Source organism: Cuculus canorus, chromosome 3, assembly GCF_017976375.1.
Source record: "Cuculus canorus isolate bCucCan1 chromosome 3, bCucCan1.pri, whole genome shotgun sequence".
In the NCBI taxonomy this organism is placed as follows: domain Eukaryota; kingdom Metazoa; phylum Chordata; class Aves; order Cuculiformes; family Cuculidae; genus Cuculus; species Cuculus canorus.
In genome coordinates this window covers 26,540,980-26,567,376 of record NC_071403.1, presented here as the reverse complement: position 1 = coordinate 26,567,376, position 26,397 = coordinate 26,540,980, and the positions used below count along the sequence as shown (strand labels likewise).

The following is a 26,397-nucleotide window of genomic DNA, read 5'->3' as shown; positions in this document are numbered from 1 at the left end:
CTAAATGTATAGATTTCTATATTTGGAACTTATTATAAATGTATAGAACTGATATTAAAGGGCTACAAAAAAGTAGCTTAGATATCAAGTATTTTTTATCATTTCTGGATTTTTACAATTATTTTTCACCATTTAGTCAAAGTCAGCATCTCGATTTTCTACCGTAACTGAACAGCTCCAGGTGCTACCTAACACAGAACATTGCCAGGGACATGAGAAGATTAAATGGACCAACAGCAATTTTGGCGACCAACGCAGGAGCTGGAATGGGAAGCGGTGCTTGAGAGAGAAAGTGCAAGTGCTTGGGCACACATAGCAAATTAACGGATATGGAAGCAAAACATGACACTTCCCTTGCAATATGCCAGTTAGGGACCCAAGAGGCACAACAATTTGCTGGAGCAAGTACTCATTAAGATCAATTAAAATCAGGGCTGCCCTTATGACACGCCAGGGACTCCAGGGCACAATGTTAAAAAGCACAATCTGGTTGGGCTGGAGCTAGGGCGAGCCTTGTAAGCTGCCTGCTTTGCGATGGGTACAGGAGAAACTTTGGGAGAAAACAGGCTGAGGGTCGCTGCGGGCAGGGGGGCTTTGGGGGCGGCTTACAGTGCTCACCTCACCACAGCCCCCCGTGGCAGGAGGTGAACCCGCACAAGCCTGAGGTGGCCCGAGGCACTGACAACAGCTGAACAATTGCCCTCCGCGGCATTTAGCTGGGCTTTCAAGTTAAAATGGAGACAGAAAGCGTGCTGAGCCTAAGGCTTCCACTGCACCGCTCCCCAGGATCAGGATTCTGCCCCTCTGCTGTGGAGAACAAGTCTTACGAGGAGCGGCTGAAGGGACTGGGGTTGTTTAGCCTTGAGAACAGGAGGCTGAGGGGAGACCTTATTGCTCTCTACAACTACCTGAAAGGAGATTGTAGAGAGGAGGGAACTGGCCTCTTCTCCCAAGTGACAGGGCACAGGACAAGGGGGAATGGCCTCAAGCTCCGCCAGGGGAGGTTCAGGCTGGATATCAGAAAAAAAAATTTCACGGAAAGGGTCATCGGCACTGGCAGAGGCTGCCCAGGAGGGGGTGGAGTCACCGTCCCTGGAGGTATTTAGAAGACGTAGACAAGGTGCTCAGGGACACGGTTTAGCAGCAGATAGGAATGGTCGGCGGACTCGAGGTCTTTTCCAACCTGGTGATTCTATGATTAGAGGGCTGGAGCCCCTCCCATACGAGGACAGACTGGGAGAGGTGGGGTTGTTCAGCCTGGAGAAGGCTCCGAGGAGACCTTACAATGACCTTCCAGTACCTGAAGGGGCTACAGGGAAGCTGGGGAGGGATTTTATACAAGGGCATGGAGCAAAAGTTGTGGGAGGTGTCTCTGCCCATGGCAGGAGGATTGGAACTGGATGGGCTTTGAGGCACTTCCAACCCAAACTATTCTATGATTCTAAGACAGGACGAAGAGGAATAGCTATAAATTGGAACAGGAAAGATTTACATTAGACATAAGGAAGAATTTCTTCACATTGAGAGCGGTGAGACACTGGCACAGGTTGCCCAGGCAAGCTGTATCTGCCCCACCCCTGGAGGTGTTCAAGGCCAAGCTGGATGGGGCCTTGGGCAGCCTGATCAAATGGAAACAGTCCCTGCCCCTGGCAGGAGAGGTTTGGAACTGGATGATCCTGAAGCCCACTTGCAGCCCAACACCCCGGGCACGCGCAGCCCCGCCCCCGCCCCGCCCCCTCCGCCGTGCGGGGCTTCCGGCTGCCCCTGGCGCGGCGGCGCGCGCTGCTCCGCCCTCCGGACGGGGTAGGGGTGGCGGCTGCGCGCGTGGGGGGGGGGGGGGCGCGCGCTGCCCACCGGGGCCCCTCCCCCTCGGGACGCGGCCGGCGGGAAACGGAGGGGCGGGGGCGGCGGGAGCGCGAGCTCCGCAGCCGCGGCCTGGGCAGCGCCGAGCCTGGGATCAGCCCCGGCGGGAGCGGCGGAGGCGAGGGCGGCACGCGGCCCTGGGGGTGCAGGGACAGCGGGAGGAGGCGGAGCGGGCAGGGGGGGCGGAGGTGCAGGCAGGGCGAGTCGGGGCTGGGCAGGTGTGTGCGTAATCCCCCTGAATCCCTGGGAGCATCCTGCTCTCCGCAGGGACCAACCACCTCCTTCCGTAGATCACTGGCCGCTCTGGGAGCATCCTGCTCTCCGCAGGGACCAACCACCCCCCTGCATCCTTGACCTCACTGAGAGCATCCTGCGCTCCGCAGGGACCAACCATCCCCCCTGAATCCTGGGAGCATCCTGCTCTCCTCAGGGTCCAACCATCCCCCAAAAATCCGTGGGAGCATCCTGCTCTCCACAGGGACTAACCACACCCCCTGCGTCCCTGACTGCCCTGGGAGCATCCTGCTCTCCAGAGGGGGCAATTATACTCTGCTGTAGATCCCTGGCTGCTCTCCACAGGGACCAGCTATCCCCTCTGCAGATCCCTGACCACTCTGGGAGCATCGTACTCTCCACAGGGACCACCTGCTGCACGGTCACTGGCATGCTGCATGAGTTACACCTTATTGCCCCAGTTGCCTGACCATAACACGACCGAAGCAGGGTAGAAGCTTAACAGGCAGGTTTTAATATATATATATATATATATTAGCTGTGTTCTTTGAGGGGCTTCACTTTATGTGAGTTGTTATTTATTATCAGTTCAGGTTGATGAGGGGACAGTGGGAGACAACTGCATGGCCCGATAGCTGCAATCCATGCAATTAGGATGGTGAGCTGACCAGCAAGTAAATGCTATCCAGGGTGTGACAGTGAAAGTAGTATTGAATGGGTATAGATACTGGTTTTGGCCTGAGGAGAAAAGTTTCATCATAGGTAGAAGGGCAGTCGTTCAAAATGAGGTAGTATAATGCTGGTGACTTTAGGCTTTGTGTAGAATAAGTCATTTTTAAAGGGGCTACCTTGTGGTTTACACATGTCGAAAAAAATTTCTGTTATATGTGAAGACAGCCTCCAGAAGGCAGAGTAGTCACCTGGCCCATGCGATACCCAAAGAATATTTGTCTCTGTTATACTGTAATGCTAAAGCAGGCAATAAGTTCTAGTAGGAAGGAACAGTCAGTTGGTGAAGTAATCTGAAATTCTTGCATTTTGCATGTTTTGATGCTCATGATGGCAACACAAGCAATATTTTAACTAGATAGAGTTGTCATAATGTTCCTTTTTTTTCAAACTGTAAGTTTATAAGTTGCAAATATTTAAAATGGCTATGTTTTTATTGCCAGAACACTTCTTTCAGGAAGAAACACAGCAAGTCAGGCTGAGTTTAAAGTATGTTGAAAGAGCTTATTAATTTTTAATTAATATTAGCTTCTAGTTTCAACAAGTTGAGTGTAGATGTTGCTATAATCTAGGTAATTAACAGCAAGAGATGCTAACCTGTGGTAAAAATCCTCTGTTATACCCTGTAATGTAAGGTTTGAGTATTCCCTCTGTGCATTAACGTGCAAAGATAATTAAGAGATTTGCCATTTAACATCTTTTATCTAAGACGCGTATATTAAATTGCATTAATCTTTCTTCAGAGATAGTACAACCTATTGTTTTTGTCATTTATACGTTCTTTGTAATTTGTCAATGTTGCTGTTTCTTTTATAGTCAAATGAAAGAAAACTCTGCACAGTACTCCCATGTGTGAGATTAGCAAAGCTGGTGTAAAGAGGACTTATTACCTTTCTGGCTTTAAAAATCAAAGCTGGTATATACATGACTTGTGTACACAACATTTGCTTGTCTTTAAAGAGTATGAACTCTTGTGTAACAATTGTGTTGCCAGGAACAGCTTTTGCATGAAATATGCCATCCTTTAATTTTTTTCTGTGTTTCATATCTGTTACTTGTTATGTTTTTCCACACCTTTCACTTTGCAACCCCTCCAAACCCCCAGTATTTTTCTGTGCATTTCCCACCTTTGCTCAGCATTCTGATTTGGAAATAACTATGTAAGTCTGTCCTGTTTCTGTGCTCACGAGGTAAAATTGTTCATACCAGGGAGCTGAATTTGCAAAAACCAGCAAGATGATTAGGTACAATAATAATTACCAGGATGGGTTGCTTGGAAGCTGGAAAATATGTTTGTGTACCTCAGCTCCCTGTAAAAAGAGGCAAAATACACCAAACAGATCTAGTGCTTTTGAATCCTTTAGTTTAATTAGTACCTGTTTCCATGAAATCTGTAGAGAAACCATCAGGCATTTTCTTTTATCATGTTTTTTTGTGTTTGCGAGAAGGAAACAGTGAGTTAGTTTTTGAAGGCTTTCTGTGTGTATAGCATGAAGGGAAGAAGGATTAATAATATAGAAAAGTGAATTTGCTCATATTATTGAGATAGTTGTTAATTAGTGATGTGAATCTGAGAGATTTTAAATAATCTGATGTACTGTAATGTATTTTGAAAGAGAGTAGTGTCTCTCTTAAGAAAGTTATATTCCAGGTCTTGCCCAGTCTGGTTCTCTGGAGTCCCATCTGTCTTATGACACTAGAGGAAACGTCTCTGCAACCGTTTGAGTGAGTCTGACTTGGGGCTCTTGCAGTCTTACTGTGCCATTGAGCCAGCACTGACTTTGTGTTAGCTGGCAGCCAGTTGATTTGGGGAGATGGAACATGCTGAAAACCAGACTTGCTTGCAAGAGTGGCTGGTATCTGGCTGGACAAGTCCCGGGCCTCATTTGGCTCCAAGCACTGCCAGCTGGAGAGGCGGCAGTGAAGCAGAGAGGGGTGGGTCTGTGCAGGGCTGGAGATGGGAAGGGCAAACTCCGGTAGCCCGAGGAGAAATTGGGGATGGGATCCAGTCTGGAAGTGCAAATTGGGCATGTAGGCTTAGGAGAGCACCTCACAATGTCTCTGTATGTTCCTAGTGCATGCTTTCTATTTCCAATCAAACTGTTGTGCTGACTGCACTGGTCTGTGGTGGCTGCTGAATGTCCTGGTATTCAATAGCTTTGTTTCAGTCCATTGAATGGTATCTTGACAGAAAAAAAAAATATGTGAAAGAAACCAAATAAAAGAAAATAAGGTGGCTGCTGATTGCAAGGAAGATAGTAAGACATGTTTAAAAGAAACAGTTATTAAGCTTCAGTTTGGCATAATTATGCCTGTAACAAAAGAAATTGAATAATATACAACAGGACAATAATGCTGCCAGAGCTTGGAAGTTATAGTTGCATAGGCACAGGTGGATCTCTTAAAAATGATCAGGCGGTTTGAGGAGAGGGCAGTTTGCATGCACATGAGCATAGCTGCTTATCTCGATGCTTTGAACAGGCCTGAGTCTGCATTTTTAACTTTTTTTTTGCAAAGTTAGATCCTTTTAATTGGAAATCAGTTTGACCTGTGGTAGTTCCTGAAAAAAAAATCTCTATATATCATTGGCCCTACTGATCTGTATTTAGTGTAATTCTTTTGCTAGCTCATTATCCCTCAACCTCCCAAGCAATTTTTCGTTTCTTTTTTAACTACAAACAACTCTCAGTGCTTCTTTTAAAAGGCCAAAAGAAGGGTTTCTATTTCTCTTGTAATCCTGATGCTTATTTATCCTTCTATTATAATAGTTTTCTGTTTCCCTTTACTTATTATCATAGAGTTGCTTGGTTGGAAAAGACCTTGGATATCAAGTCCAACCGTAACTGTCCACTACTAAATCATATCCCTAAGCACTTCATCTACTCGTCTTTTAAATACCTCCAGAGATGGTGACTTAACCACCTCCCTGGGCAGCCTCTGCCAGTGTCCAATAATCATTTCAGTGAAGAAATTTTTTTCTAACATCTAATCTGAACCTCCCGTGGCACAACTTGAGGCATTCCTTCTCGTCCTGTTGCTTGTCACTGGGGAGAAGAGACCCAACTAAACTACTACTAATTCCTGTAAACTACTAAATCCTATGTTGTTTTTAACTCTTTAAAAGTAGTTTTCTCCACTTGTATTGCTCTTAGGTTTTTCTGAAAGCTGTCTGCTCTGCTTTGTTTCTTCCTGCTTAGTAACATTTAAGCTTGTTGACTGATGTCAGCCAAAATTGACAAAGTGACATACGGTGTGAAGGATATCAAATTAATGTTTCTGCTGATGGAAAGTCTGTAGCATGTTTTCAAGTTGTATGCTCTGTTAGACTTGACTTAAACTGTTTGGCTAGCTGATGTACAACTCCAAACCAGGCAGTGGTTACGCTGCTCATTGGCAAATTGATAGGGAGCTCAGCTGGGTTTTAGAGCAGTGCTGTAAGAGCTGTGGGCTGTGGCCAGGGCAAGCCTGGAGCTTGCAGCACAGACATGAAGTTGTGCAGGAAGCATATATGAGATAAGTGATTTGCACCTCATCTTGAAGTAGCCCAATTGAATGATTCTCTAAATTTAACTCTATAAAGCCATAATTTCTGTGAGCAGCCTTCAAACCATGTTAATCAGTGAAATTTTGAATTAGAAGCTGGTGTATATGCTGGTATACTCATGTTTCCAGGGCTTGACAGCAGTAAGTTTGTTGAGTGTAATGTCTCTTGGCATGTTCTGTAAATATATTTTTTTCTTTTCAAAAGGGAAGAATCCAGAAGGAGAATGTATTTGTAATCTTACAGCAGCTCCATGCTCAAAAAATAAAATAACAGTTTTCAGCCTGGAGTTGTGTTTTTGGGATTTTGGTGTTTTTTATGGAGGAGAAATGTGGGGTTGTGCTGCTTTTTTTTTTTTTTTTTTTTTTTTTTACCAATTCCTGTTCTAAAAGGTGGTTCAACAAGATCTTTAGGGGAAATGTGACATTATTGGGTTTTTGGCATTCCAGGAGAGCTTGAAGTGGATCCAGCATATCATCTTAGGCATTCCCTTCTGCACAGAATGTCAGGAGAAATTCATGTCGTTGACAGCTATGTCAACATGTGAAACTGAATGAAGGACAGGAACTAAACAAAAAGCTAATAATAGAAGAGGCAAGAAAGTGAGAAGTGAACACTTCGTTAGTAAATTCTTACTGTCACTAGTAAGGAGGTCAGATAGTGGAGCTTGTCCTTATCTGTTACTGCAAGTGTCTTCTTGTTGGCAGTGTTCAAGTTAGAGCGAGCTGTTTGTACATCTGTGTGCATTTTGTAAGTATAGGAAGCAAGCAATTTACCCAAAAACCTTGCACAGTGGATTTTTAAAGAGGCGTACAAAAGTTGCTTTGATTCATCTACATTTGCTTAATTATTTACCCTACTTTAAGTCTTCCAAAAACTCTGTAAAGCATTGTCTGACTTGTACCCATTGCAAACATTAAATGAGTAATTTGTTTCCCAGGCAGTGTGAGGCATCATCTTAATTGTTCGATGCTTCTTCTGCAGTAGAAGAGTCACCTCTGTTGGTTTAGTGATAACCGCAGTTATGTATACTGTGATAATCTCACTGGCAACTCTAGTACAAGCTGTTGAAGAAACGTTTATTCTATTTTGAGACATGCTTCGTCATCCCTGTTTTGGCCACTAACAGGTTATAGGCGCTTCTCCTTATTCTTTCCTAGTAAATCCCATGAACAAACTAATCCAAAAGTCAGTTTATGAGAAAGACTCTGTGGTACTGGAGGATGAGAGTTCTGGAGTGCTGTTTTTGCCCAAGTGTGTTTTGTGCTGCTAGCAGAAATCGGGAAGTACGTTCCACGTTACGTTGTGTGTTGGTGAAACTAACAGTTTACATCACACAGATATGGAGTAGCTGCTAAATATGGGACAAACATATGTAAGAGGATCTTTATTAGTAGGCAATACGAAACCGGCCTTCTGTGTCCTGAAGATAACATTCAGCTATAAATATTTCTTCACCGTTGTAAATAGAAATCTTTAGTGAAGAGACCTTTAATTTGGCTTTTTTTAGTAGTTAAACCTTTTTGCTTGTTTGGTTTTATGTGTGATTTGATGTAGGCTGTAGAAACCACATTGATATCCTTATTTATTAGTATGTTTCATGTTGATTTTTTTTTAGGTGGCCTTGTGTGCAGATTTTGCGTGCATTTTGTGTGCATTTTGCGTCTAACTGAATTGTTATGTAAATGAAAATGTTTTCTCTTATCAGATGTAAAATGCTTTCTGTGGAGGTTTCTGATGCCAGGATTCTTCTGGAGACTTACTTTGGTGCTTGGCTTAAAGGAAGATGATGTTGTTAATGAATTCTGAGCACCCATCAGGAGGCTGGTGACCCTTCTATCATTGGTGAATGCTGTCATGGACAACTTCAAAGGCTAAAGACAGTGTTTTTGTGACAATGTTTCAAGCTAGTGCTCCCTTACAGAAAAAATGGGGTAAGTTTTTGTTTCAATTAACTGCCCAAAACTCTTTTCACTCTTAAAACCATTCACAAGTTATGGGAACAATTTAGAGAAAACAATTTGTTGGAGTAGCTGTCCAGATTTCTATATGAGAGGTCTTTGAAGGGTATATTTACTCTGCAGATTATAGCATAGTCTAGATATACTTGAGCTAGCTTGAAATGAAATAATTCAGGTTCTAGGGGCAGTCTTACTACAAAATACAAGCTGTGAAGTAACTTATATTTTGTCAAGCTGTGTACTTCTGCAGCCTGACTAGGTATCTGAATGCTTTGTTTACAGTCGCTTTTAGTTTAAGTGTTTTAAAACTATACTACAGATAATTTTAGCTGTGCCTTCAGATACTCTTCTACAGTTGTTTACTGTAAAGGCCAGATTTCATGTCATACTTTATTTCATTTCCATAAATGAATGCAAGATTTTTTTTTTCTAATAAATTCCTGAAAATAATGCTTAATTTAACCATTTAACCACTATTTTTTTGTTGTTGTTGCTTGAGGGCCTGTTTTGGCTAATGTTTCTTTATAGTCTTCTCCTGTTCTAAACAAAGTAAATGGGAAGCTACATTTAATGGCTTCTAACTAAATAATTATCTTAAAATTATGTTTAATAGTTGATTAATATTTTAGTAGCAGTACTTTTAAGAGGATATTTGAAAGCATACAGTTTGCTTTCTAAGAATGTTTTATCTGTTCACTATGTTTATTCGTTCTGTTTTATCAGCTCTTTTCCAAAACACTACAAGCAGTTAACGCACTTTATAAAGGACTCCTGACCTTTTGCATCTTCCTGAGTCGTATCTAGATGTCACCAGTGTTTCCCATGTTAACAGTTCTGAGCATGTTTTACTATATGTGCCTTCGGCGCCGAGCTAGGACAGCGACGAGAGGAGAAATGAACAGCCGGAGAGCTATTGAATCAAATACTCGAGCCTTACCTATCAATGTTGAAATAGTTCAGTATGCCAAAGAAGTGTTGGATTTCAGCTCTCACTATGGCAGTGAAAATAGCATGTCATATACCATGTGGAATTTAGCAGGTATTCCAAATGTGTACCCTAGTTCTGGTGACTTTACTCAGACTGCTGTCTTTCGGACTTATGGGACCTGGTGGGATCATTGCCCTAGTGCTCGGCTGCCATTCAAGAGGACACCACCCACCTTCTGTAGCCAGGACTATGTGGAACTTGCTTTTGAGGAACCCGTTTATCCCACTGCAGTGCACATTCTGGAAACATATCATCCTGGAGCTGTGGTCAGAATTTTGGCATGCTCTGCAAATCCTTACTCACAAAATCCACCAGCTGAAGTAAGGTAATTTTTTTTTTCTCCATTATGCTTTCCTATAAAGTTAAATGCTACAAATAGTCCTGTTTAGCAAACTTTACTTCCTGTTACTTCCGTATTTGTTTCCAACCCACTAACATTTTCTTTATTTCTGCATGTTTTTAAGTGGTAACATGACAGTTGGACTAGATGACTTTCAAGGGTCCCTTCCAACCGAAACCGTTTTATGATTCAAGCTATTCTATGTTTTTAGAGCAACTTCAGAAATGTGATTTTTTTTCTGGTAGGAATTAATGCAGATCCCAATATCAGATTTAATGATAGTTTCAGTGTTGGAATTTTTATAAGCAGTGATTTATATATATCTATAAAAATCTCTTTTGAAATTGCAGTACCGAGTTCTCTTTCTCCAATAAGAAAAGCAAATTGTGTAGAAGAGGCCGAGGATTCGTGGTTGCGGTATCATCATACTTCAAGTAGTCATAATCTCTTCTCTCTGCATGCTTTAGGTTGTACATACACTATAATCAGGTACTATAATTATTCACATGGACATGAGGCCACATCCGGAAGGACAGAACAGTCAGACAAAAGTTGATGCCATTTGTCTGATCTTTGTTTTCGATCTGATTAAAGGTTGTGAGCTGCTCTTCATTTTTACACTTGCTTCATAGACTAAAAGAAACTCATTTGATCCTGTTAGTTTTCCTCATAGTAGGAAATCCTGATGAAATTGCAACTGGTGTGGGGAAAACAAGATAACAAAGAAAATTGTTGTGTACGAAGTGTGAAGCTCTTAGTTAGGAAGTGAGGAAATAGAAATGCAAGGAGAAGGAGAGCAGGTAAAAGCACGTAGTGGGGGAGAACATTGGAAAAGCTATCAGTATATGAAATCATAGTGCTCTGTATACATAAAAAAGAGATTAAATTATACCAAAACAATAAAGCAAAGAGAAATGATAGAAGAAAGACTTAACAAAATGCATCCTATAGAAAATAATGTGACAACAAATACTATATTTCTCTAAAATGCTTGCTTTGGCAGTCTAAGCAGTGTTAGCTTGGAATCTGGGTGGGTTTTCCCTGATTTGCCTTTTACAGATACAGCTAAAAAGCATAATTTTAGGTTTAACTTAGTATCCCATGCTTCCTACAGTTGGCCATTGATGTTTATGAATAAACCCTAGAAAATCGAGTGTCATGTTACATATTAAGAATTCCCAATTAATCTATTTTGTATGGTTCTATCATCTGTTGTTGTTTAGAGCCGTTGTTCATTTTACAGCTCTTTAATGAGTGTATACTGTATAGCTCTAAAGTAAACATCTGAATTCAAGGAACAGTCATAGGTCAATGTAATAATAATAGACCGTCTAGCTTCAGAAGTAGGAGTGCATTTGGCACTGTAATACAGAACTTATTTATGGGATGGTACGTGGCAAAGAGAGCTTTTAAGACTTTTGAACTTAGCATCTAATGTGAAATGACTTTTGGCCAATTACAGTGTGAACTTCCATTTTACTATTTATTTTATGATGTAGCACAGATTCATGTAGAGATGATTTCTGTAAGTGTTGATAATACTGCATTAGAGTAGTGGTAAGATAATGCACTGCAAGGCAATACAAGAATATAATTCTGAGTAATAACCTACTGCTGTTTAGGTTTTGGTTCATAAACAATACACATTTTTAGTTTTGTGTAAAGACCAAGAAGCATTGAAGGAAAGCTCAAGAAGTGTTAACCAAAGGAACTGTTTAGTAAGGTGCACCTAAATAAAAAAAAAGAGAAAATTATTTATAGAGGTAAAAGAAGATGGAAGTGAAAATACTAATATAAAACTTTCTGGGATGTGCTTTATGACTCCTTTTGTGATGTGGTCAGAGTAAGAGCTCAGACTTTCCCTTCTTCATAAAAAAGGATGAAGTTTCTTTAGGATGCTGCTAATTAATTTGTAGGTAGGAGCATCTTCTGTTCTGCCTGCCTAGGTGAACAACATTTTTGGTTCCAAGGAAGTTATCTCAGGGAGCCCCAGAACTAGTTGTCTGTGCTGCATCTTTAGTACTTCCTAGCCTTTATGCTAGAGAAGTGTTAGAGGAACTTTTTTCCTTACGTTTCCTCAGCCAAACATTTATTTGGTTTGTCTCCTTCTTTCTTCTGAAAGAGACAAACGTGTCTTACACACAGTGTCTTGAAGGGAAGATGAAGGAACCCTTTCTCCACATGAGGTATGCAGTATTTTTTCTCTGTCTGTTTGCTCACCTTTATGAAGGGAATGTGAAGACTTATGAGAACACAGTCTCTTTTCTGCTTCAGTTCTTGGTCCCTTGATTTCTCTTCCAAAAATTCCCTGACATGTCAACCAAGAATCATTGTTTTGAAGATGGGATACTGCCAATAGTCTCAGGTGATTCTGTGTTTAAATCATGTTTTGGACTTGAAGAGCCAACAGAAGACTATTTTCTCCTGTTAAAAATGCCATGTCCCAGTTACTCAAAGGGCACTTAGAACCTTGTTTTCCTTTACTGTCTGTTTTGATAATCAATTTAAATCACCTTCTTACTTAAAAATCTTCAGCTGCTGCTTTATTTTATCTGCTGTCTCTGGGTCTGTTTCTTTCTGAACGCCAATGTGGAAAGGACAGGTTATTAGAAAGGTTCCTTTTCACCAGTTCTTAGTTTGATTTAAAAAGAATGCCAAATTAATGGAGTCAAAACTGCTGAAAGCGAAAAGTCTGTTGAGACTTGTTTAAATGTTGTGCTTGGTGGATTATACTAGTCCAGCCAAGCAGTCCTTTTTTTCTCTTCGTTTCGCATTTAAAACACCAGCTCATCCAAGACTTTGCTGTGTGCAAAAGCTTCTAATGTACAAGAGGCTCTGTAAGGACTTGGCGTACTACAGTACTTTGTCAAGAGGACTTTCCATATTCTTCTAGGAAAGTGGCTATAGCCCACGTAGTTGGCCAGTGTATTGCTCTGTTGCTCATTTTATACTTCAGTCACATGAAAGAAGGACTTACGCAAGTGTTCAAAGAAAGGTCTTTAGTTGTGTTCTTCTCTTGTTGGTGCATTGAATACTGCTGTCAGTTAATGCTTTGTGTGACACTGTCTTAGATCCGCTTTATTTAGAGTCTTTTTAGAGGTGGGATCAGCTCTTCATGGAATATTAATAAGCATTTATTTTTCAGAATAGAATGTAACTGTTCCTAAATAATTCTCATGCTTAAAACGTGACAGTTAATTTGTAGCATTTTTGTTGTGGTTTAACCAACTTTCAGCAATTTGAAGATTCTCTGTCCTCACATATATTTTGCTGCTTTAAATGCAGAAGCCATTACATTGCTCTGCTCTGCATAAAACAATTTTTAAAAATCATGAGTGTCAGAGAAGCTGCTGTCTTTACACATGGAGATCTTTTGTGCTGTTCATGAGTGCCACTCACACCTTGACTGTTGAGAAGTCTTAGGTAATTTGTTAAACTTATACTAACATACGTTAGTGTCCACGTACAAGTTTCTTACATGAATTATCTGAGTGCAGAAAATCCAAGCAAAAATTAGTACTCTGAAATGAAGGGAATATTATAGCATATAGTCTCAACTTTTATATGGGGAGAAAATCCCTTCCTTTTTTGTATTGTGTTGGGCTATGACTATTATACTAGTGTAGCCTGGAGATTTTGTACTGTGGTGCAAATTCTGTGTAATTCAGGTTTGGCAGAGCTCCACACAGATGTGATGGGGACACTGCAGCTGACAGTGGTATGAGCTGAACCCAACCAAGAGAATTTTCTTTATTTCTCATACTGTGTCAGATTGATGGATAAGGTGTAGCTAGCTTCTACCATGAGGAAAATGTTTTCTTTCCTGTTTCTTTTTCCTTCTCATTTACCCAGAAGGCTTACCTTTGGTGATTCCCTGATTGCTTCTTTGGTGTTACCCCTTTTGAAATGTTCTAATACTCAGTTAGCTAACCTAACAGACAGGAAGAGTTTTTGTGTGTTTAAGCAGGAGCTTTCAAGTCAGAAATACTTTTTTAAGAAGTTTTTCAACTTTTTCCTTTTACAAGAATAACATTGATATATAAATTTGGAATATAAAAGAAAAAAATTAGTCCTTGTTCTTCTTCTCTTTTGGTCTTGCATTAAGTTAATTTGAGTTTCCCTTATCTCATCTGTGTTATAGTGACACCACCTTTCATCTACTTTTATAAAAGCTCAAAACCAGATTCCTGACCAGTTTGGAATGTGTGGCAGTGTTTGGGGTGGTGTTGAACAGCACATGTCCTTACTGCTATGTGATAATTACTTCTTTAGTAGATTGGAGATTGTTTTGTGCTTCTTTTTTGCTTGTTTTCCACAGATAAATTATAACACTGATTAGATTGTTTCTCACAAGTGAGATACCATGATCGTTTCACTGGCTGGGAGCAGTTCCAGAAGTACCAGTGACAGCATTTTGCCTTCTGTGTTCCCATTATATATTTCCATTTAATTTAATTTCTTTCATGTCATTCAGAATTTTGCTAGATGCTCTTCCGAGAGGAAATTCTGAGCTCAATTTGTAGATGAACAACTTGGCTTAATGTTACTTAGCTCGGCTGTGTTTGCTGCATGCGAGGTTCCTTTATCTTTCCGAAATTCTTGAAGCCTATAAATGCAGAAGCTGCTGCAACCAGAGGAGCAGACTAAGGAAGATGGACAAAGTAAAAAGCTCCCTTTGCTTGCATTAGGAAAGTCATTGTATTTAGGCAATAGGTTCTCTGGAAGTGTAATCCTGGTGGGAAAGTTGCAGATTTATTTACTGGCAGATGAGATTGGGATCAAACTATTGGATGGAAAAGTTAAATCCCTCCTTCTGATAAGCGGGGTGAAACCAGCAGGGCAGTGTACTGAATGTAAAATACCCCAAGTTCCTTATTTGTAGAGATGGTTCTTTGGCTCTGCCTTTTCTTCTCTACAAATCTCAGATGAAGGAACCCAAAACACTGCTGATACTATCAACACATTAGAATGTGATAAGGGACCTTCAGGGCTGTATCTCACTTATGTGTTACAGCTTAAGTTTTAGCTATTTGCATCTTTACTTATAATTTTTTCTGACATCTTCAGGGAAACAGCTTTTCCTTGTCCAGATAACTGTTATAGAAGAATGAATTTTGGGTTCATGGGACACAGTCATTTTTGAGAAACTCATAAAAAGCTCCTGTGGGCAGAGCAGTTACTTGAAATATCTTTTGCTATTGTGAATGCCCTGAGCGTTCTTGGAGTCTTGTCTGCTCTCTCTGGTATTTCAGAATTGAACTCTCAAATCAGAAGTGAAAATCTGCTGTGTATTCCCTCACAGTAATTAGGCTGTTATGAACTCTGCTTATCACATTGATCTGAGTGGTTCTATAATTGTTCTCATGATCAGTCTTCCTGGCCTTTTGTGTTTGCAAACTCACAGCTGTGGCCAGGGGTACGCTTTCCAGGTTATGTTGAACCCACTGTGCTGAAGCATCTGTGGCATCTTAGCAGGCAAGAGATGTTTTCTTGTCGGTAGTCCACAGATTGTTTACAGGGCACTTGCATGGGTAAGAGCAGATGGGATGTATTATAATCACATATCATGTTTGTAACTGTTGCAGAAGTTGCAGTTTCAGCAGAGGTGTGGTCATATTCTACTCTTAGTTTCTCCTTGTTAGTCTATCTGAAACTTTTCATTTTGGCTTTTAACACCACTCTAAGTTTCTTGGGACAGGGCGTTTGTTTTTCCTGTTTAAATCACACATAGTGCTTTATTCAATTTCTACACCAATCTCAATTTTATAATGCAAGAAATCTCAGCATATTGCAGGCAAAGTTTAATCTGTCTGGCTGGAGAGAAATCTGATTACTTCTCCTAGAAGCCACTTTTTAAAAAAATCTTTTTTATTATATATTTTCTTCTGAAGTAACCTGGTCTACTCAGGAATCAACTTAGCCATTAAAATGCTTTCCAACAACGTTGGGTCAACAAAAAATTAAACAAACATTAAATATGTGCTTTCATTTGACACAAACCTTGCAAATATATTTCTCGGTCTAGAAACCAGTAGACTATATTTTCCTTCACAGTGAGGGAAGGAAAATGGGAATTTGTTTTTTTACCACATAGATGTATAGAGTCTTTAGTATTAGCAATTTGAGCAGAGCGAGTTCCTGGCTATCTTCATGAACTAGAGAGAAATCTAATGGGAAAACTGAGTCCATTAAAGCTGAATGGAAAAACTTCACTTAAAGTCCTCATTTTCTTTAGTCCGTTGAGAGAATAATACAGATATTACTGCTTCTCATTCAGGCTTTGCCAGCAGTGTAAAGACTGAGGCTTTCTAGCACATTGCTGGTGAAACACTCTTATCAAAGCACTCTCATTGCAACATTTTTGATCACCTGTAACTGTATATCTGCAAGGACATATATTGAGGACAAGCAATGGCCTACCTTCAGGTATTTGATTCTGCTTGATTTTTTGAGAGCTACCTAATTAACTCAAAAATGGGCAAAGGGGAAATGAAAATTACTTTGACTTCTTTGCAGTTATTTGTTAGGGTTCTGTTTCATTTTGCTTTGGGTTAAATAGTTTATCTTAAGCTTGGAACAAATGCAGGCAATCTTATTAGGGAAGTTGAATTTGGTACACACCCTCAAACCAGGACTGACTGTCAAAATGCCTTTTTTTCTGAAGGATTTTGAAATGTATGGCCATGACAAAAAGTGCTGCAGAACAGAAGGAATGCAGCTTTTACTGAAGCCTCTCAGAAATTTAAACTTTTTTGATACAACTGTGGATTCTTCACTCCCACTTAGATTACATGTAGTCCATTTAAATGTTAAAGTGCTGATCCTCGATGGAGAGATTTCGCTCTCCATTTGCAGTTATGGCTATATTAAGAATATGCCTGCTCTTGGAAAGAATATACCAACCCTGACTCAGAGCAATTGCTATGGCCTGGTCTTGTGTGCGGTGCCACCAAGGGAGAGATGACCATCAAATCAACCTGATAGACTTGAGGTTTTCTTGTTAAACCAACAGTGAATTCCTTTGAAGTTATATTGGTGGGCTGCTGATGAAAAGAAAACAGTATGACAAGGAGAGTGGAAAATAGTCATGGTCTTGTTGTTCATCCGCACTTGGTATGTAGTGTAGAATTTCACAAGACTGTAAAAAGGTTTGCTATGTGTCATTCCTTTTCTCTAGTTTATTACATAGACTGGGAACTAGAGACACTACTTGCGGAAGGAGGCTGTTACTCTGCAGCTTGATGAACCTGGACCTCCAGATGCACTATTTTTTTCAGAGCTCTTCTACTGATTGATAATCCTCTCTCTAGGGCACCAAAGGAGAAGTCAGCAACTGAGACACATTCTGTTAAAAGTTGGTGGTCCAGTGTGCGCCAAATTAGTGAAAAAATAGGCTTGATTTTGCCTAGGGAAAGTTTTAGTAGATACATGAAAGCATTTAAGCAAAATGTCACATGGTGATCTGCATGTATTCAAGTAAGGTCATGTGCATTGCCAGTATAGATCTGTGCAGGAGGATGTGACAGTGGGACTAAATCTGTTAACTTTTTGCCATGAGTTGACATTCATTTACTAAATGCATGAAATCTTTTCTCACTACTAAGTCTGTTTTGCAAAAACGGTTGACCTTAGTGTAGAGTTGTCCACTCTTTTACGTTGGTACTTTTTGATATGCCATATATTCACCAGTCCTGCATGTTTGCTTTTAGTTCATGACTTCTTTTGTTTTTTCCCTTTGACAGAAGACTTCTGCAGGCCTCCAATTCTACTGTAAGGTATTTGTGGACAGCAGCATGATGGAAATAGGAAAATTTATCTGTGTATATCTGAAAATGTCCATTGTGGAAGTTTCAGCTGATACGGATTAATTTTTCTATCCTTGAAATAGTAGCACATGTCAAGCTTCTAAACCTTATTTATGCAGTATGCTATGTTTTAATGAAAGTCCTTACACATATTTTACTTTCTGTCATGGTGAACAAAGTTTAAACATTTGATTCTGGAAAACAAAGCATGTTTGACTTTATTTTTTATTTATTAATTTCCCCTTCTCCCTGGTCTGCAGTACCTGTCAGTGTTGAGCAATACTTGTAAGTTCGGAATAGTGGTATCGGGTAGGGAAAGCTAAGATGTTGAGGGACCAGGGAACAGATACAGCATTTCTCAGACCCATGTGAAAGGATAAGTAGTCTGAGAGAAATCCTTGAAGCTGGAACAAGGGTGATTGGAAAGAGATGGAGTAGATATGGAAGTGTCTGGGATGCAGGGATGTGCTGTCAAAGGTGGAGGCAGCAGTGTCTGCTGGAAGGTTTCTTGTTTAGCAATTAGCTACACTTGTGGGAGGAGAATATGGGTTTCAGTGACTGAAGAACCTCTAAAACTCATTCTCTGGACAAGGACCCATGCAGATACAAAAAACATGTTTCTGTTTTCAGGCCTTTTCACAAGTTTGGGAGCACTCAAGACCTAATGAATATAAGACTTGATTGTCCAGATTACTCAACTGCCAGCAGGTTTCACTGTCATTTGCTGGAGGAGATTTGAGGTCTGGGTCTGAAAGTAAGGATATATGTATGGAAGCCCTATGCATGCCCTGAGCCTCCTTCTTTCACTGTGCCAAAGAGGAGAAAAACTTTTCAGTTTAGCAGTTTTGAAATTGTAAGTGTTTCTGCAAAGGACCCTTTAAAAAATGACTTGAAGATCTAATTTTCTTTGGTAATGTTTTAACCATAACATTGTACTAATGGGATAATTTGACAGTGAATTACTTTTTTCAAAGGATGTTTTGCTTGCCTCAGGAGGTAAACAGAGTAAACTTTCAATTATTTTTTAAAAAATAATTTGTAATGCTGCAGTTTGAACTGATTTGTTGTTAAAGAGTCCAAGGTGTGGATTTTTTTCTTTTGTCATTTTTGTGATTTTTTTTTGTGGGAAATAAGAGAGGGCAGCTAACTGTATATTTGGGTCACATGGCAGGACTGTTCCCTGCATACTTAGACTAATGCGCCATCATTGTGAGGCCATCTGTAATCCATTTTTTGATTACCTTACCTGTGAAATGTTAGAATAACTTGTGCATGTATAACAGTACGCTAACAGAATTGCATTACTATGAGTATTAAGCTTGTTTTGTTAGTTAGCAGTGCAGAGGAAAATATACTAAGGTAATGAATTAGTGTGTCCTGTTATATTCATTCTTAGGATGTTTACCAAATCAAAATTTTCATTGTCTTTTCAACCATGTGCTTCACTTCTTGAATACTTATGGCAGAGAAGCATTCCTAACTGTGTTCAGAAATTACTTTAGTGATTTTGATCTTAATCCCTATACTGTCTGTGTGTGCAATTTTTCTTTTACAGATGGGAAATCCTTTGGTCTGAGGCACCTACAAAGGTGAATGGTCCCCAGGCTCGGCAGTTCACACCTTGTATCAAACAGATAAACTTTCCTACAAACTTAATCCGTCTGGAAGTCAACAGCTCTCTTCTGGACTACTACACTGAATTGGATGCAGTAGTGCTACATGGTGTGAAAGAAAGACCTGTGCTTTCACTTAAGCCTTCAATGATTGATATGAACGATATTGATGAAGATGATGATGAAGAGAAGTATGGCTGTGGAATGGACACTGTTAATAAACAGTTTAGCATTGTTACCCTCAGGGAATGGCCGACTAATGGATATTTTGATAAACTGCCTTACGAGGTAAGAAAAGCATGTTTGTACTCAATGTATTTGTCTCGATCATTAGGGGTGTAAAGGTGCTTTGTATAGGGTACTGGTCAAAATTGTTGTTTTTTCTAGTTAAAGTTCCTATTCTTTTGTTATTCTCTTCCAATTATTGTATAGTTATGCCTGAAGTCTGTCTACTTCCATGGATGGATATTAGCAAGCCACTTTGCTGGTATTGGCATAGCTATTGCCCTTTTATTTCTCAGGAGCCTGTCCACTCACACACAGTTCTTACACCAGTTATTCTAGCTTTGAATTCTACCTCTTGAACTTACAAGATTCTGGCAGTTGTCCAGTAGTTTCGATCCTCATGCGTGATGAAGGTGATGTATAAAACAGATATGAAAAGTCAAGATCTGTAAGTGGAAGTAATTTGTAGTAGGCTAAACGTTCTTTTCCTGTTATGTCTCTTACAAAACCTGAGAACTTTGTGCTTGAAAGTGCCATAATATTTTCATATTTCTATTACAAAATAAGCTTCTTCCATCCTGCTAAGCTTTGAAACATGGTGCAAGTAAGAAGTGTTGTAGTTGGACTGCACTATCTTGTTTAGATGCGTTTGCTCCTTTTTATGCTATCATTAGGGCAGAAAACAGTTGTGAAGAAACTACTCCTTTCAGATCCTCTGGCAGCTGGGCAGTTACAAGTATGCTCAGAGACAGTGTAGATAAATATTTTTTTCCTGCAATTTGCAGTATAATGAGGTTGTGGAGTATGGTTGCTGAATGTTGTGTGCTGACCAGAAAACTCTGTGCTTCATAGCCATTTATGGAGGCAGATACCTTAGTTAGGTCGAGAATTGAGAGACCAAGTAATTTTCTTCATCTCTCCTGAAATAAACTGTGTTTGCACATAGTGGAAAGGAGCCTTTACTTGCAGGTCAGAGCTCTGCACTTGGGCAGAGACATGATTGTTCCTGCTCTTCAGTTTACTCTGGTCTGGAAAAAGAAGTGAGTGCTCATTTGCTGCAGGAACTCATCAGGTGCTCAGAGTACTTGTGACTCACATCAGGCTTGCTTTTGAAAGCAGAGGGAGGACAGTGAAAAATGCTGTCACTGATTGCAGTGTGTTTTTAGAAATACCTGATCCAATGAAGTAGTATTTTGTCGCCTCTTTGTCACCTCTACAGTTTGGCACAGGAAAGGCCATGGTTGAGAGCCTGTGCGCTCAAGCAACCTGCAGAAGCTTGTTGTGCTTGTGAAGAGGAAAGAGAAGAGAATGTAACAACTCTCTCCATCTTTCTTCTGTGTATCTTTGTTCTTTTTTAAGTCTTTTTCAGTTTGTGAGTTTGCTTTTTTGTTGTTATTGCTGCAGTGATATATTAAATGAGGATACTAACTTCATCCTGAATTTGTTTTTTTTAGCGGAGTCCAAATAGATTTTAATATATTTCACTTACAATGCTTATATATCAGTACTGAAGTAAAGAAAGTGCTTCACGTTTGCAAAGGTGCAGTTGGTTCCAGACCATCTTAAAATGAATAAATGCATTTGAAAATTCATTTGGTTTAGTCATTCAATAAAATTACATGTAGGAAAAGCTTGATTTAAATCTAGGAAGTCTTGTTTGAAAAGGATAAATGGATAAATTGATTTCTACTGTGGTAGGCTACCAGTGAGACTGATTAGTCTCTTTTCTGTTCCACATGATTATACATATTAAGATCATAATTAAAAAATTATTTGTATAGTCTTACACTCTAATGAATGTCTGCCTTTGTGTACTCTGTTGTGCTTTTCTGCTTCCCTGTTTGTGTTCTAGCTTCCTCTTTTATCCATTTTTTACCATGTTTGGTTTCATGAATGCATTTATGTGGTCTGTCAATACCAAGCACATTTTTTTTTCTTCTGCTTTGATTTAAAGAAACTGAAAATATGGGTGGAATATTTATCAGAAGAACTACAAAGGACTATTTCTAGACTGGTTTTGTGACAGCAGAAATCCCAGCCTCCTACTTTCTTGGTCCAGCTGGAAGGTTTGGATATCAGAACAACAAAAATGTTGTGCTTAGTAGTGTGACAGTTTTTTATCGCCTCAGATATGGGAACAGTACTCTGCATGCTGTCTTTAGAACTGACAAGTGTCAGATTTTTCTGGGAAGTGTTCAAACCTTGTAATGGAGAAGTAAGGCAACCCCTGACTCCTTCTGGATTTGATTGCTACATTACATGAAAAAATATATCTTTTTATATATTCATGTTGGTTATTAACGTGTAACTGTCTTTAGTCTTCTTGCGCGAGCTTATACCCTATTTGAGATGTTTCAGATTTCTTCATACTACCCCCTGTAAATCACAAAATGCACAGGCAGAATGGTCTTATGTGCCAATCTTTAAGTAGGCAGCAGTTCCTCCAGCCTTTGTTTTGCCTCTGTTGTCTTTCTGAAGCTTCCATGGACTATCCCTTCATAGACTATGTTACTCAAAATGGCATTAGGAATGGGTTGCTGCAATGTGAGCTCTAAAAACACTGGAAGACTCTAGATTACTCCTGCCAGCAAGAGAAAAACACTTGACTCCTGGGACACAGACTGCCTCAGAAGACAGTGTGAAATCCTGGATGAACTAGGTGAGAGAATTTTCCTTCTGTGGACAGTGTTAACCAGCCCTTAGTAGCTGTGAAGCATTCGCACTGTCATCTGTTCTCCAGAGTTGCCTTAAAATTGAGCAAGGATTTTTCTAGGAGCTGCTTCATGTCCTTGTCTTTCTTCCCAGTTATCTTTCACTGAGTTGTCGTGCTTGTAAAGTGGAAGGAGTTAGGCCTTGGTCTTAGTTGGCTTTGCAGGAATGCCTGAGACCTGAAGGCCTGAACAAGTTAAAAGCCTTTGAGAAAGGGGAGGAATATCTGCCACAGCATACCTCATGTGCAGTTTGAGACTTAACCAAGATGTGCTAGGTACCAAGAACCTCACTTTCATTCTCCAGAGAGGAGAGTCAAGAGAAATCTTGCGTTCTGCAGTCCAAAAGATAGTTTTTAATATAAATTTTTATATAAAAAGATATAAATGACATCTTTGTCATTCCTTGAAGCCAAGTTTTCCTAAAGCTGCCTACAAAATTTATGAGCTGTTCACGTCTACTGGGAAAGTGAATTTCACCGCTAAATGTGGATTTGGCACCTACGCTCCAAGAAGACGGGTCTTGAATGTAAGATCTGCATCCCTTAAGTGATACTTAGCAGAGTCACAGCAATAAGAAGGAGCATTTTTAAGGGTTATACAATTTTTTACCTTAACAGTAAATTTCTTGCATCTTTCCAGAACAAATATTCATAAACTTTCAAGATAAAAGGCTCTTAAAAAGCTGTCTTAACAGCTCCTAACCATATGGCACAAGATTCCTTTCAGTTAATGGCCAATATACTGACAGTTGCTGTAGCAGACTAGGTGCTGAGCGGTGGCGCATGGAGATCTCTCCAGCTTTAGTCCTCCTGGAGTCTTGATTACTTGATTGTGCAATCTGTCAGTGAGATCCTTTTCTGTTCTTTGAATCAAGAAGGGGCATAAAACCTTTACAGCCTTTCGTTGCCGAAAAGATCAGAGCCTATACTCTGATGATGTAAAGCGCACTCAGCCAAAACATGTTATATGAGTAGAATAAAGAAAAGAGACACTTAAATGGTTATGTCTTGTGAAACAGTTGCATAAATTTCATGTGTTCACATGCACTATTAAATATGTATGCATTTGCTGGTGCAATCTATAGGATCGTGGAATTGGGGACTGTGTTTTCTTGAACTGTGCTGAGTAATGTCAAAAGCCCTAGAGTAGCATCTTCGCCTTCCTGCCTTCTCTCTTTGCCTTTTTGTGCACATACTATTTGTCTTTTATCTGAGCATGGTTTGATATCAATTTTAATGAATTAGTCTCAGTTGTGGCAGCTCTAGCTGAGAATGAAAAAATTGCAAGTTATTCATTTGCGTGTTTCTGAATAAGTAGTTTGCACAGGGCAGCGTATTTTCATATGGGAGGGACCCATGCTGAAGAACTGAAAGAGGAAATTTGTAGAAAGTGCAGTTAATTGTAAGTTTGACCAGCATCCAGGCATTGTTTTCTGACCAAATCAAGTTCTGTGTTATTGTGCTGTAGCCCCAGAAAATATTTTATTGTTTACCAATAGTTATTGCTTGCTATTATTCAGCAAAAAAAGCTTAAAAAAGCTGGACAAACTTTTGGGTAGCTAAATGCTATTAGAAGGTACACCACTGATAAAGTTTTACCCCAAGTATTGAGGAGTGTGATGGAGATCCTGTCTGAGCTCATAAGTGAACTTTGCAGTGGGCAAGATGTCAGTTTTTAAAAAGATGTTGTATTTTTAAGTGATAATTCAGAATATACGTGTTTATGTAAGGTGCTGCAATCAGAGTCTATGGTGATGATAAAAAACACGCAGATCAGGTAAGAGTCAGGATCCTTTTTGTGCGCAAACAGTGCACAATGAATTTGTATGCTGCTGTGTGTTGAATTGCTATGATTTGGAAACCTCCAGTTTTTGGAAGTTTTCAGTGTAGCGGATATTGATCTTGCCACATCTTTAAGCTGGCATGTGTCATGTTTGCCCTGGAAACGGGAGAGAAAGTACTGTTGTACTTTTGGTCCATCATAGCCTAAAAAGGTGTTGTATAAATTGTTTTGTTTTCCTCGTTATATTCCTTTCTATTGTTTTTCCAATAATTGTTGTTTCTACTGATTGATTTATAAGAAAGTGTGAAACAGTAATGGTTGCCATAATTTTTCATAAATGCAGAGTAAAACTAGTCATTTGCAAGAAACTGTTACAAAATTAATTTTCAAAGCAGATCCTCAGTTTTGTGGCATTCTTGAAATCACCATGAACATGGTGTAGCACAATACAGCACATTGTGTCACATACTTGTGGTATCAAATTGTACTTTGTGCTAGGATACACATACATAAAAAGTGAATTTCTGACAGACACCAGACTCCAGACTAGTGGTGATTAATGTTTATTAGTTGTAGGTTTGGAACCTGTTATCTTTGTTTAACCAAAAGGCAGAAAAAAGTACTTTGTATCTTAACGTTGTAGTAGTGACATTTCGTTATATTTTTTTCATTCTAGATATTATGAAGTAGCGTAATTTCAGTAAAAAATAAAGGATTTCTTTTTTCTCATTAAGACATTCATGTGGCAAGAGATTTCATCTCAGGTGTGGAAAGATTGCAACATCTTGTATGTTGTGAAATACTCAGTGAAGTCATCAGTTAGTGTAAATGGACATTGGTGAGGCATTTATAGTTTCATTCACCTTTATCTTTATTGCTCAGAAGTTGACAAATAACTCTTTTTCCTATTGAGCAAAATTTGTGTTACTTTGTTTTTATCAGACATTTTTATCCCAATTGTAGACGTAAATTTAGCTACCTGTGCAGCCTTAGTTGCTGAACTCTCTGCTCTAGAAAACTTGCTAAATAAGCATGGGAAAAATCTGAGGGGGGAGACAATCATAAAATAGATATTTAGGTGGCTTCAGAATAAGGAATGGCTGAAAGATTGCAAAATAGCTTAAAGCCATCTTTCCGAATATTGAAAATTGTTTGAAGTGAATTGATGGTCATACAAAAATAGGAATGTGTTTAGGTATCTAATATTGGAATGACAAACAAAACTGTGTTAAGCTGCTTTTAAGCTTAAGTATGGGTCTGAGCCAAGCAATAATCAATATATTCACTTGGGACTATATGTTAGCTCCTAGTTATTTTGCTCTCACTTAGATACAGATATCAAAATGTCAACAACCTAAATGTCAGTTGGGAGCAAGCTTTGTTGGTTATAATATATTAGCTGCATTTATTATGTATGCATACCTATATATATATACACACACACGTTGCCGACCCATTGAAATGTCTGTGAAGAGTCTCTGCGTCAAGCAGAGGTTCAGAGTTCCAGGTACCTGCAGAGATACAAAGCTTGGTCTGTTTTTAGGGGAAAGGAAGAGTGAGGAGAAGGAAAAAAGGAAGGCTGAAATCAAGCTTGAGAGAAACTGGAGTATATGCAAACACTGTATTTTGGCTTTAGAGTCAAAGTTAAATTTTTTGAAGAGTCGTAGATCATGTTTGAAATCCAGATACTAAATATGGAGCTGAGTAGGAAGTAACATTTTTCATTTTGCAGGAAGTTGGATTGTTTTCTTATTTCTTCTCTTCCAAAAACGAAGGGGGGAGGAGGGGAGGCGGAAGCTAGCTGCATAAACTGGTATGTTGGAAGTACAATCTGTTTGGATTTCACAAAAAGCTTCATTTTCATTTTCTGTCAAGTGTTTTATTCTGATTTTTGGCAGTTTTGTCTTATGAATCCTCATAAGACATTGAAATGAAACATTGTGGTATTTTGAAGGGGCCAGGGGACTCTCTTCAGTTTAAGCTGGCTTGTGGGTGTTTTTTTTTTTTTTTTTCATTTACACTAATTCATTTCAGTGATTTATTGTTTCCCAATCTGCCTGAAAGACCTTAGTCAATTTTAGTTACATAACTTGAATGTAGGTACTTATAGCTGTTCAAGGCAGCCCTGGTAAAGTAAACATCAATTTTTCAAGTCCATTTTCTCTCATGTTTCTAAGCTGAAGGAGATTTTTTTTTCATTGAGCTTTTTTATTATTTCATAAAGTGAGTATTTGCCTGTGTATGGTGATCTTTCTTTAGATAGTAAAATGAAACATGATAGGAGACGGAATAGTTCTTAATTTCTGAGTGTGAGATAAGTCATGATGAAAGCATTTGTAGTAATGGTCATCAAAAGAGCTGGTGATTATTCTGAAGCTGAGATCATTCAGTCTGGTAAAGCTAAAAAGAGGTTTTGCCTTTCAGATTTTGCTCTGGGATAGAACAAAAATGCTTTCAAAGTATTACAGCAAGAAAGAGATTACTTCATAACAGAGGATCTGAATACACTGAATTTTTTTGCCTAGTTGTGTAGTCCAGCATGGATGAGAGAGGATATAGGATAGAAGACAAACCAGTGATTTTTAAAGCAGATTAATAAATCTGA

The 26,397-nt window shown here is 39.4% G+C and overlaps 1 protein-coding gene across 5 annotated transcripts in view; it reads left to right on the top strand.

The window, feature by feature from the left end:
• The first annotated feature begins 1,744 nt into the window (after positions 1–1,744).
• The window catches only part of FBXL4 (F-box and leucine rich repeat protein 4), a 65,949-nt gene continuing 41,296 nt past the window's right edge, over positions 1,745–26,397 (top strand). The window contains exons 1-4 of one of the 5 annotated variants that reach the window (XM_054062766.1): positions 1,745–1,803; positions 8,076–8,301; positions 9,052–9,641; positions 19,017–19,362. In XM_054062766.1, the coding sequence (XP_053918741.1) occupies positions 9,133–9,641; positions 19,017–19,362 (855 nt within the window). In that variant the 5' untranslated portion in view covers positions 1,745–1,803; positions 8,076–8,301; positions 9,052–9,132. Of the gene's footprint in view, positions 1,804–2,811; positions 3,316–4,534; positions 4,552–6,854; positions 8,302–9,051; positions 9,642–19,016; positions 19,363–26,397 lie in introns of those variants that run through there. The other 4 variants (XM_054062767.1, XM_054062768.1, XM_009564483.2 and 1 more) reach the window with 4 other exon arrangements.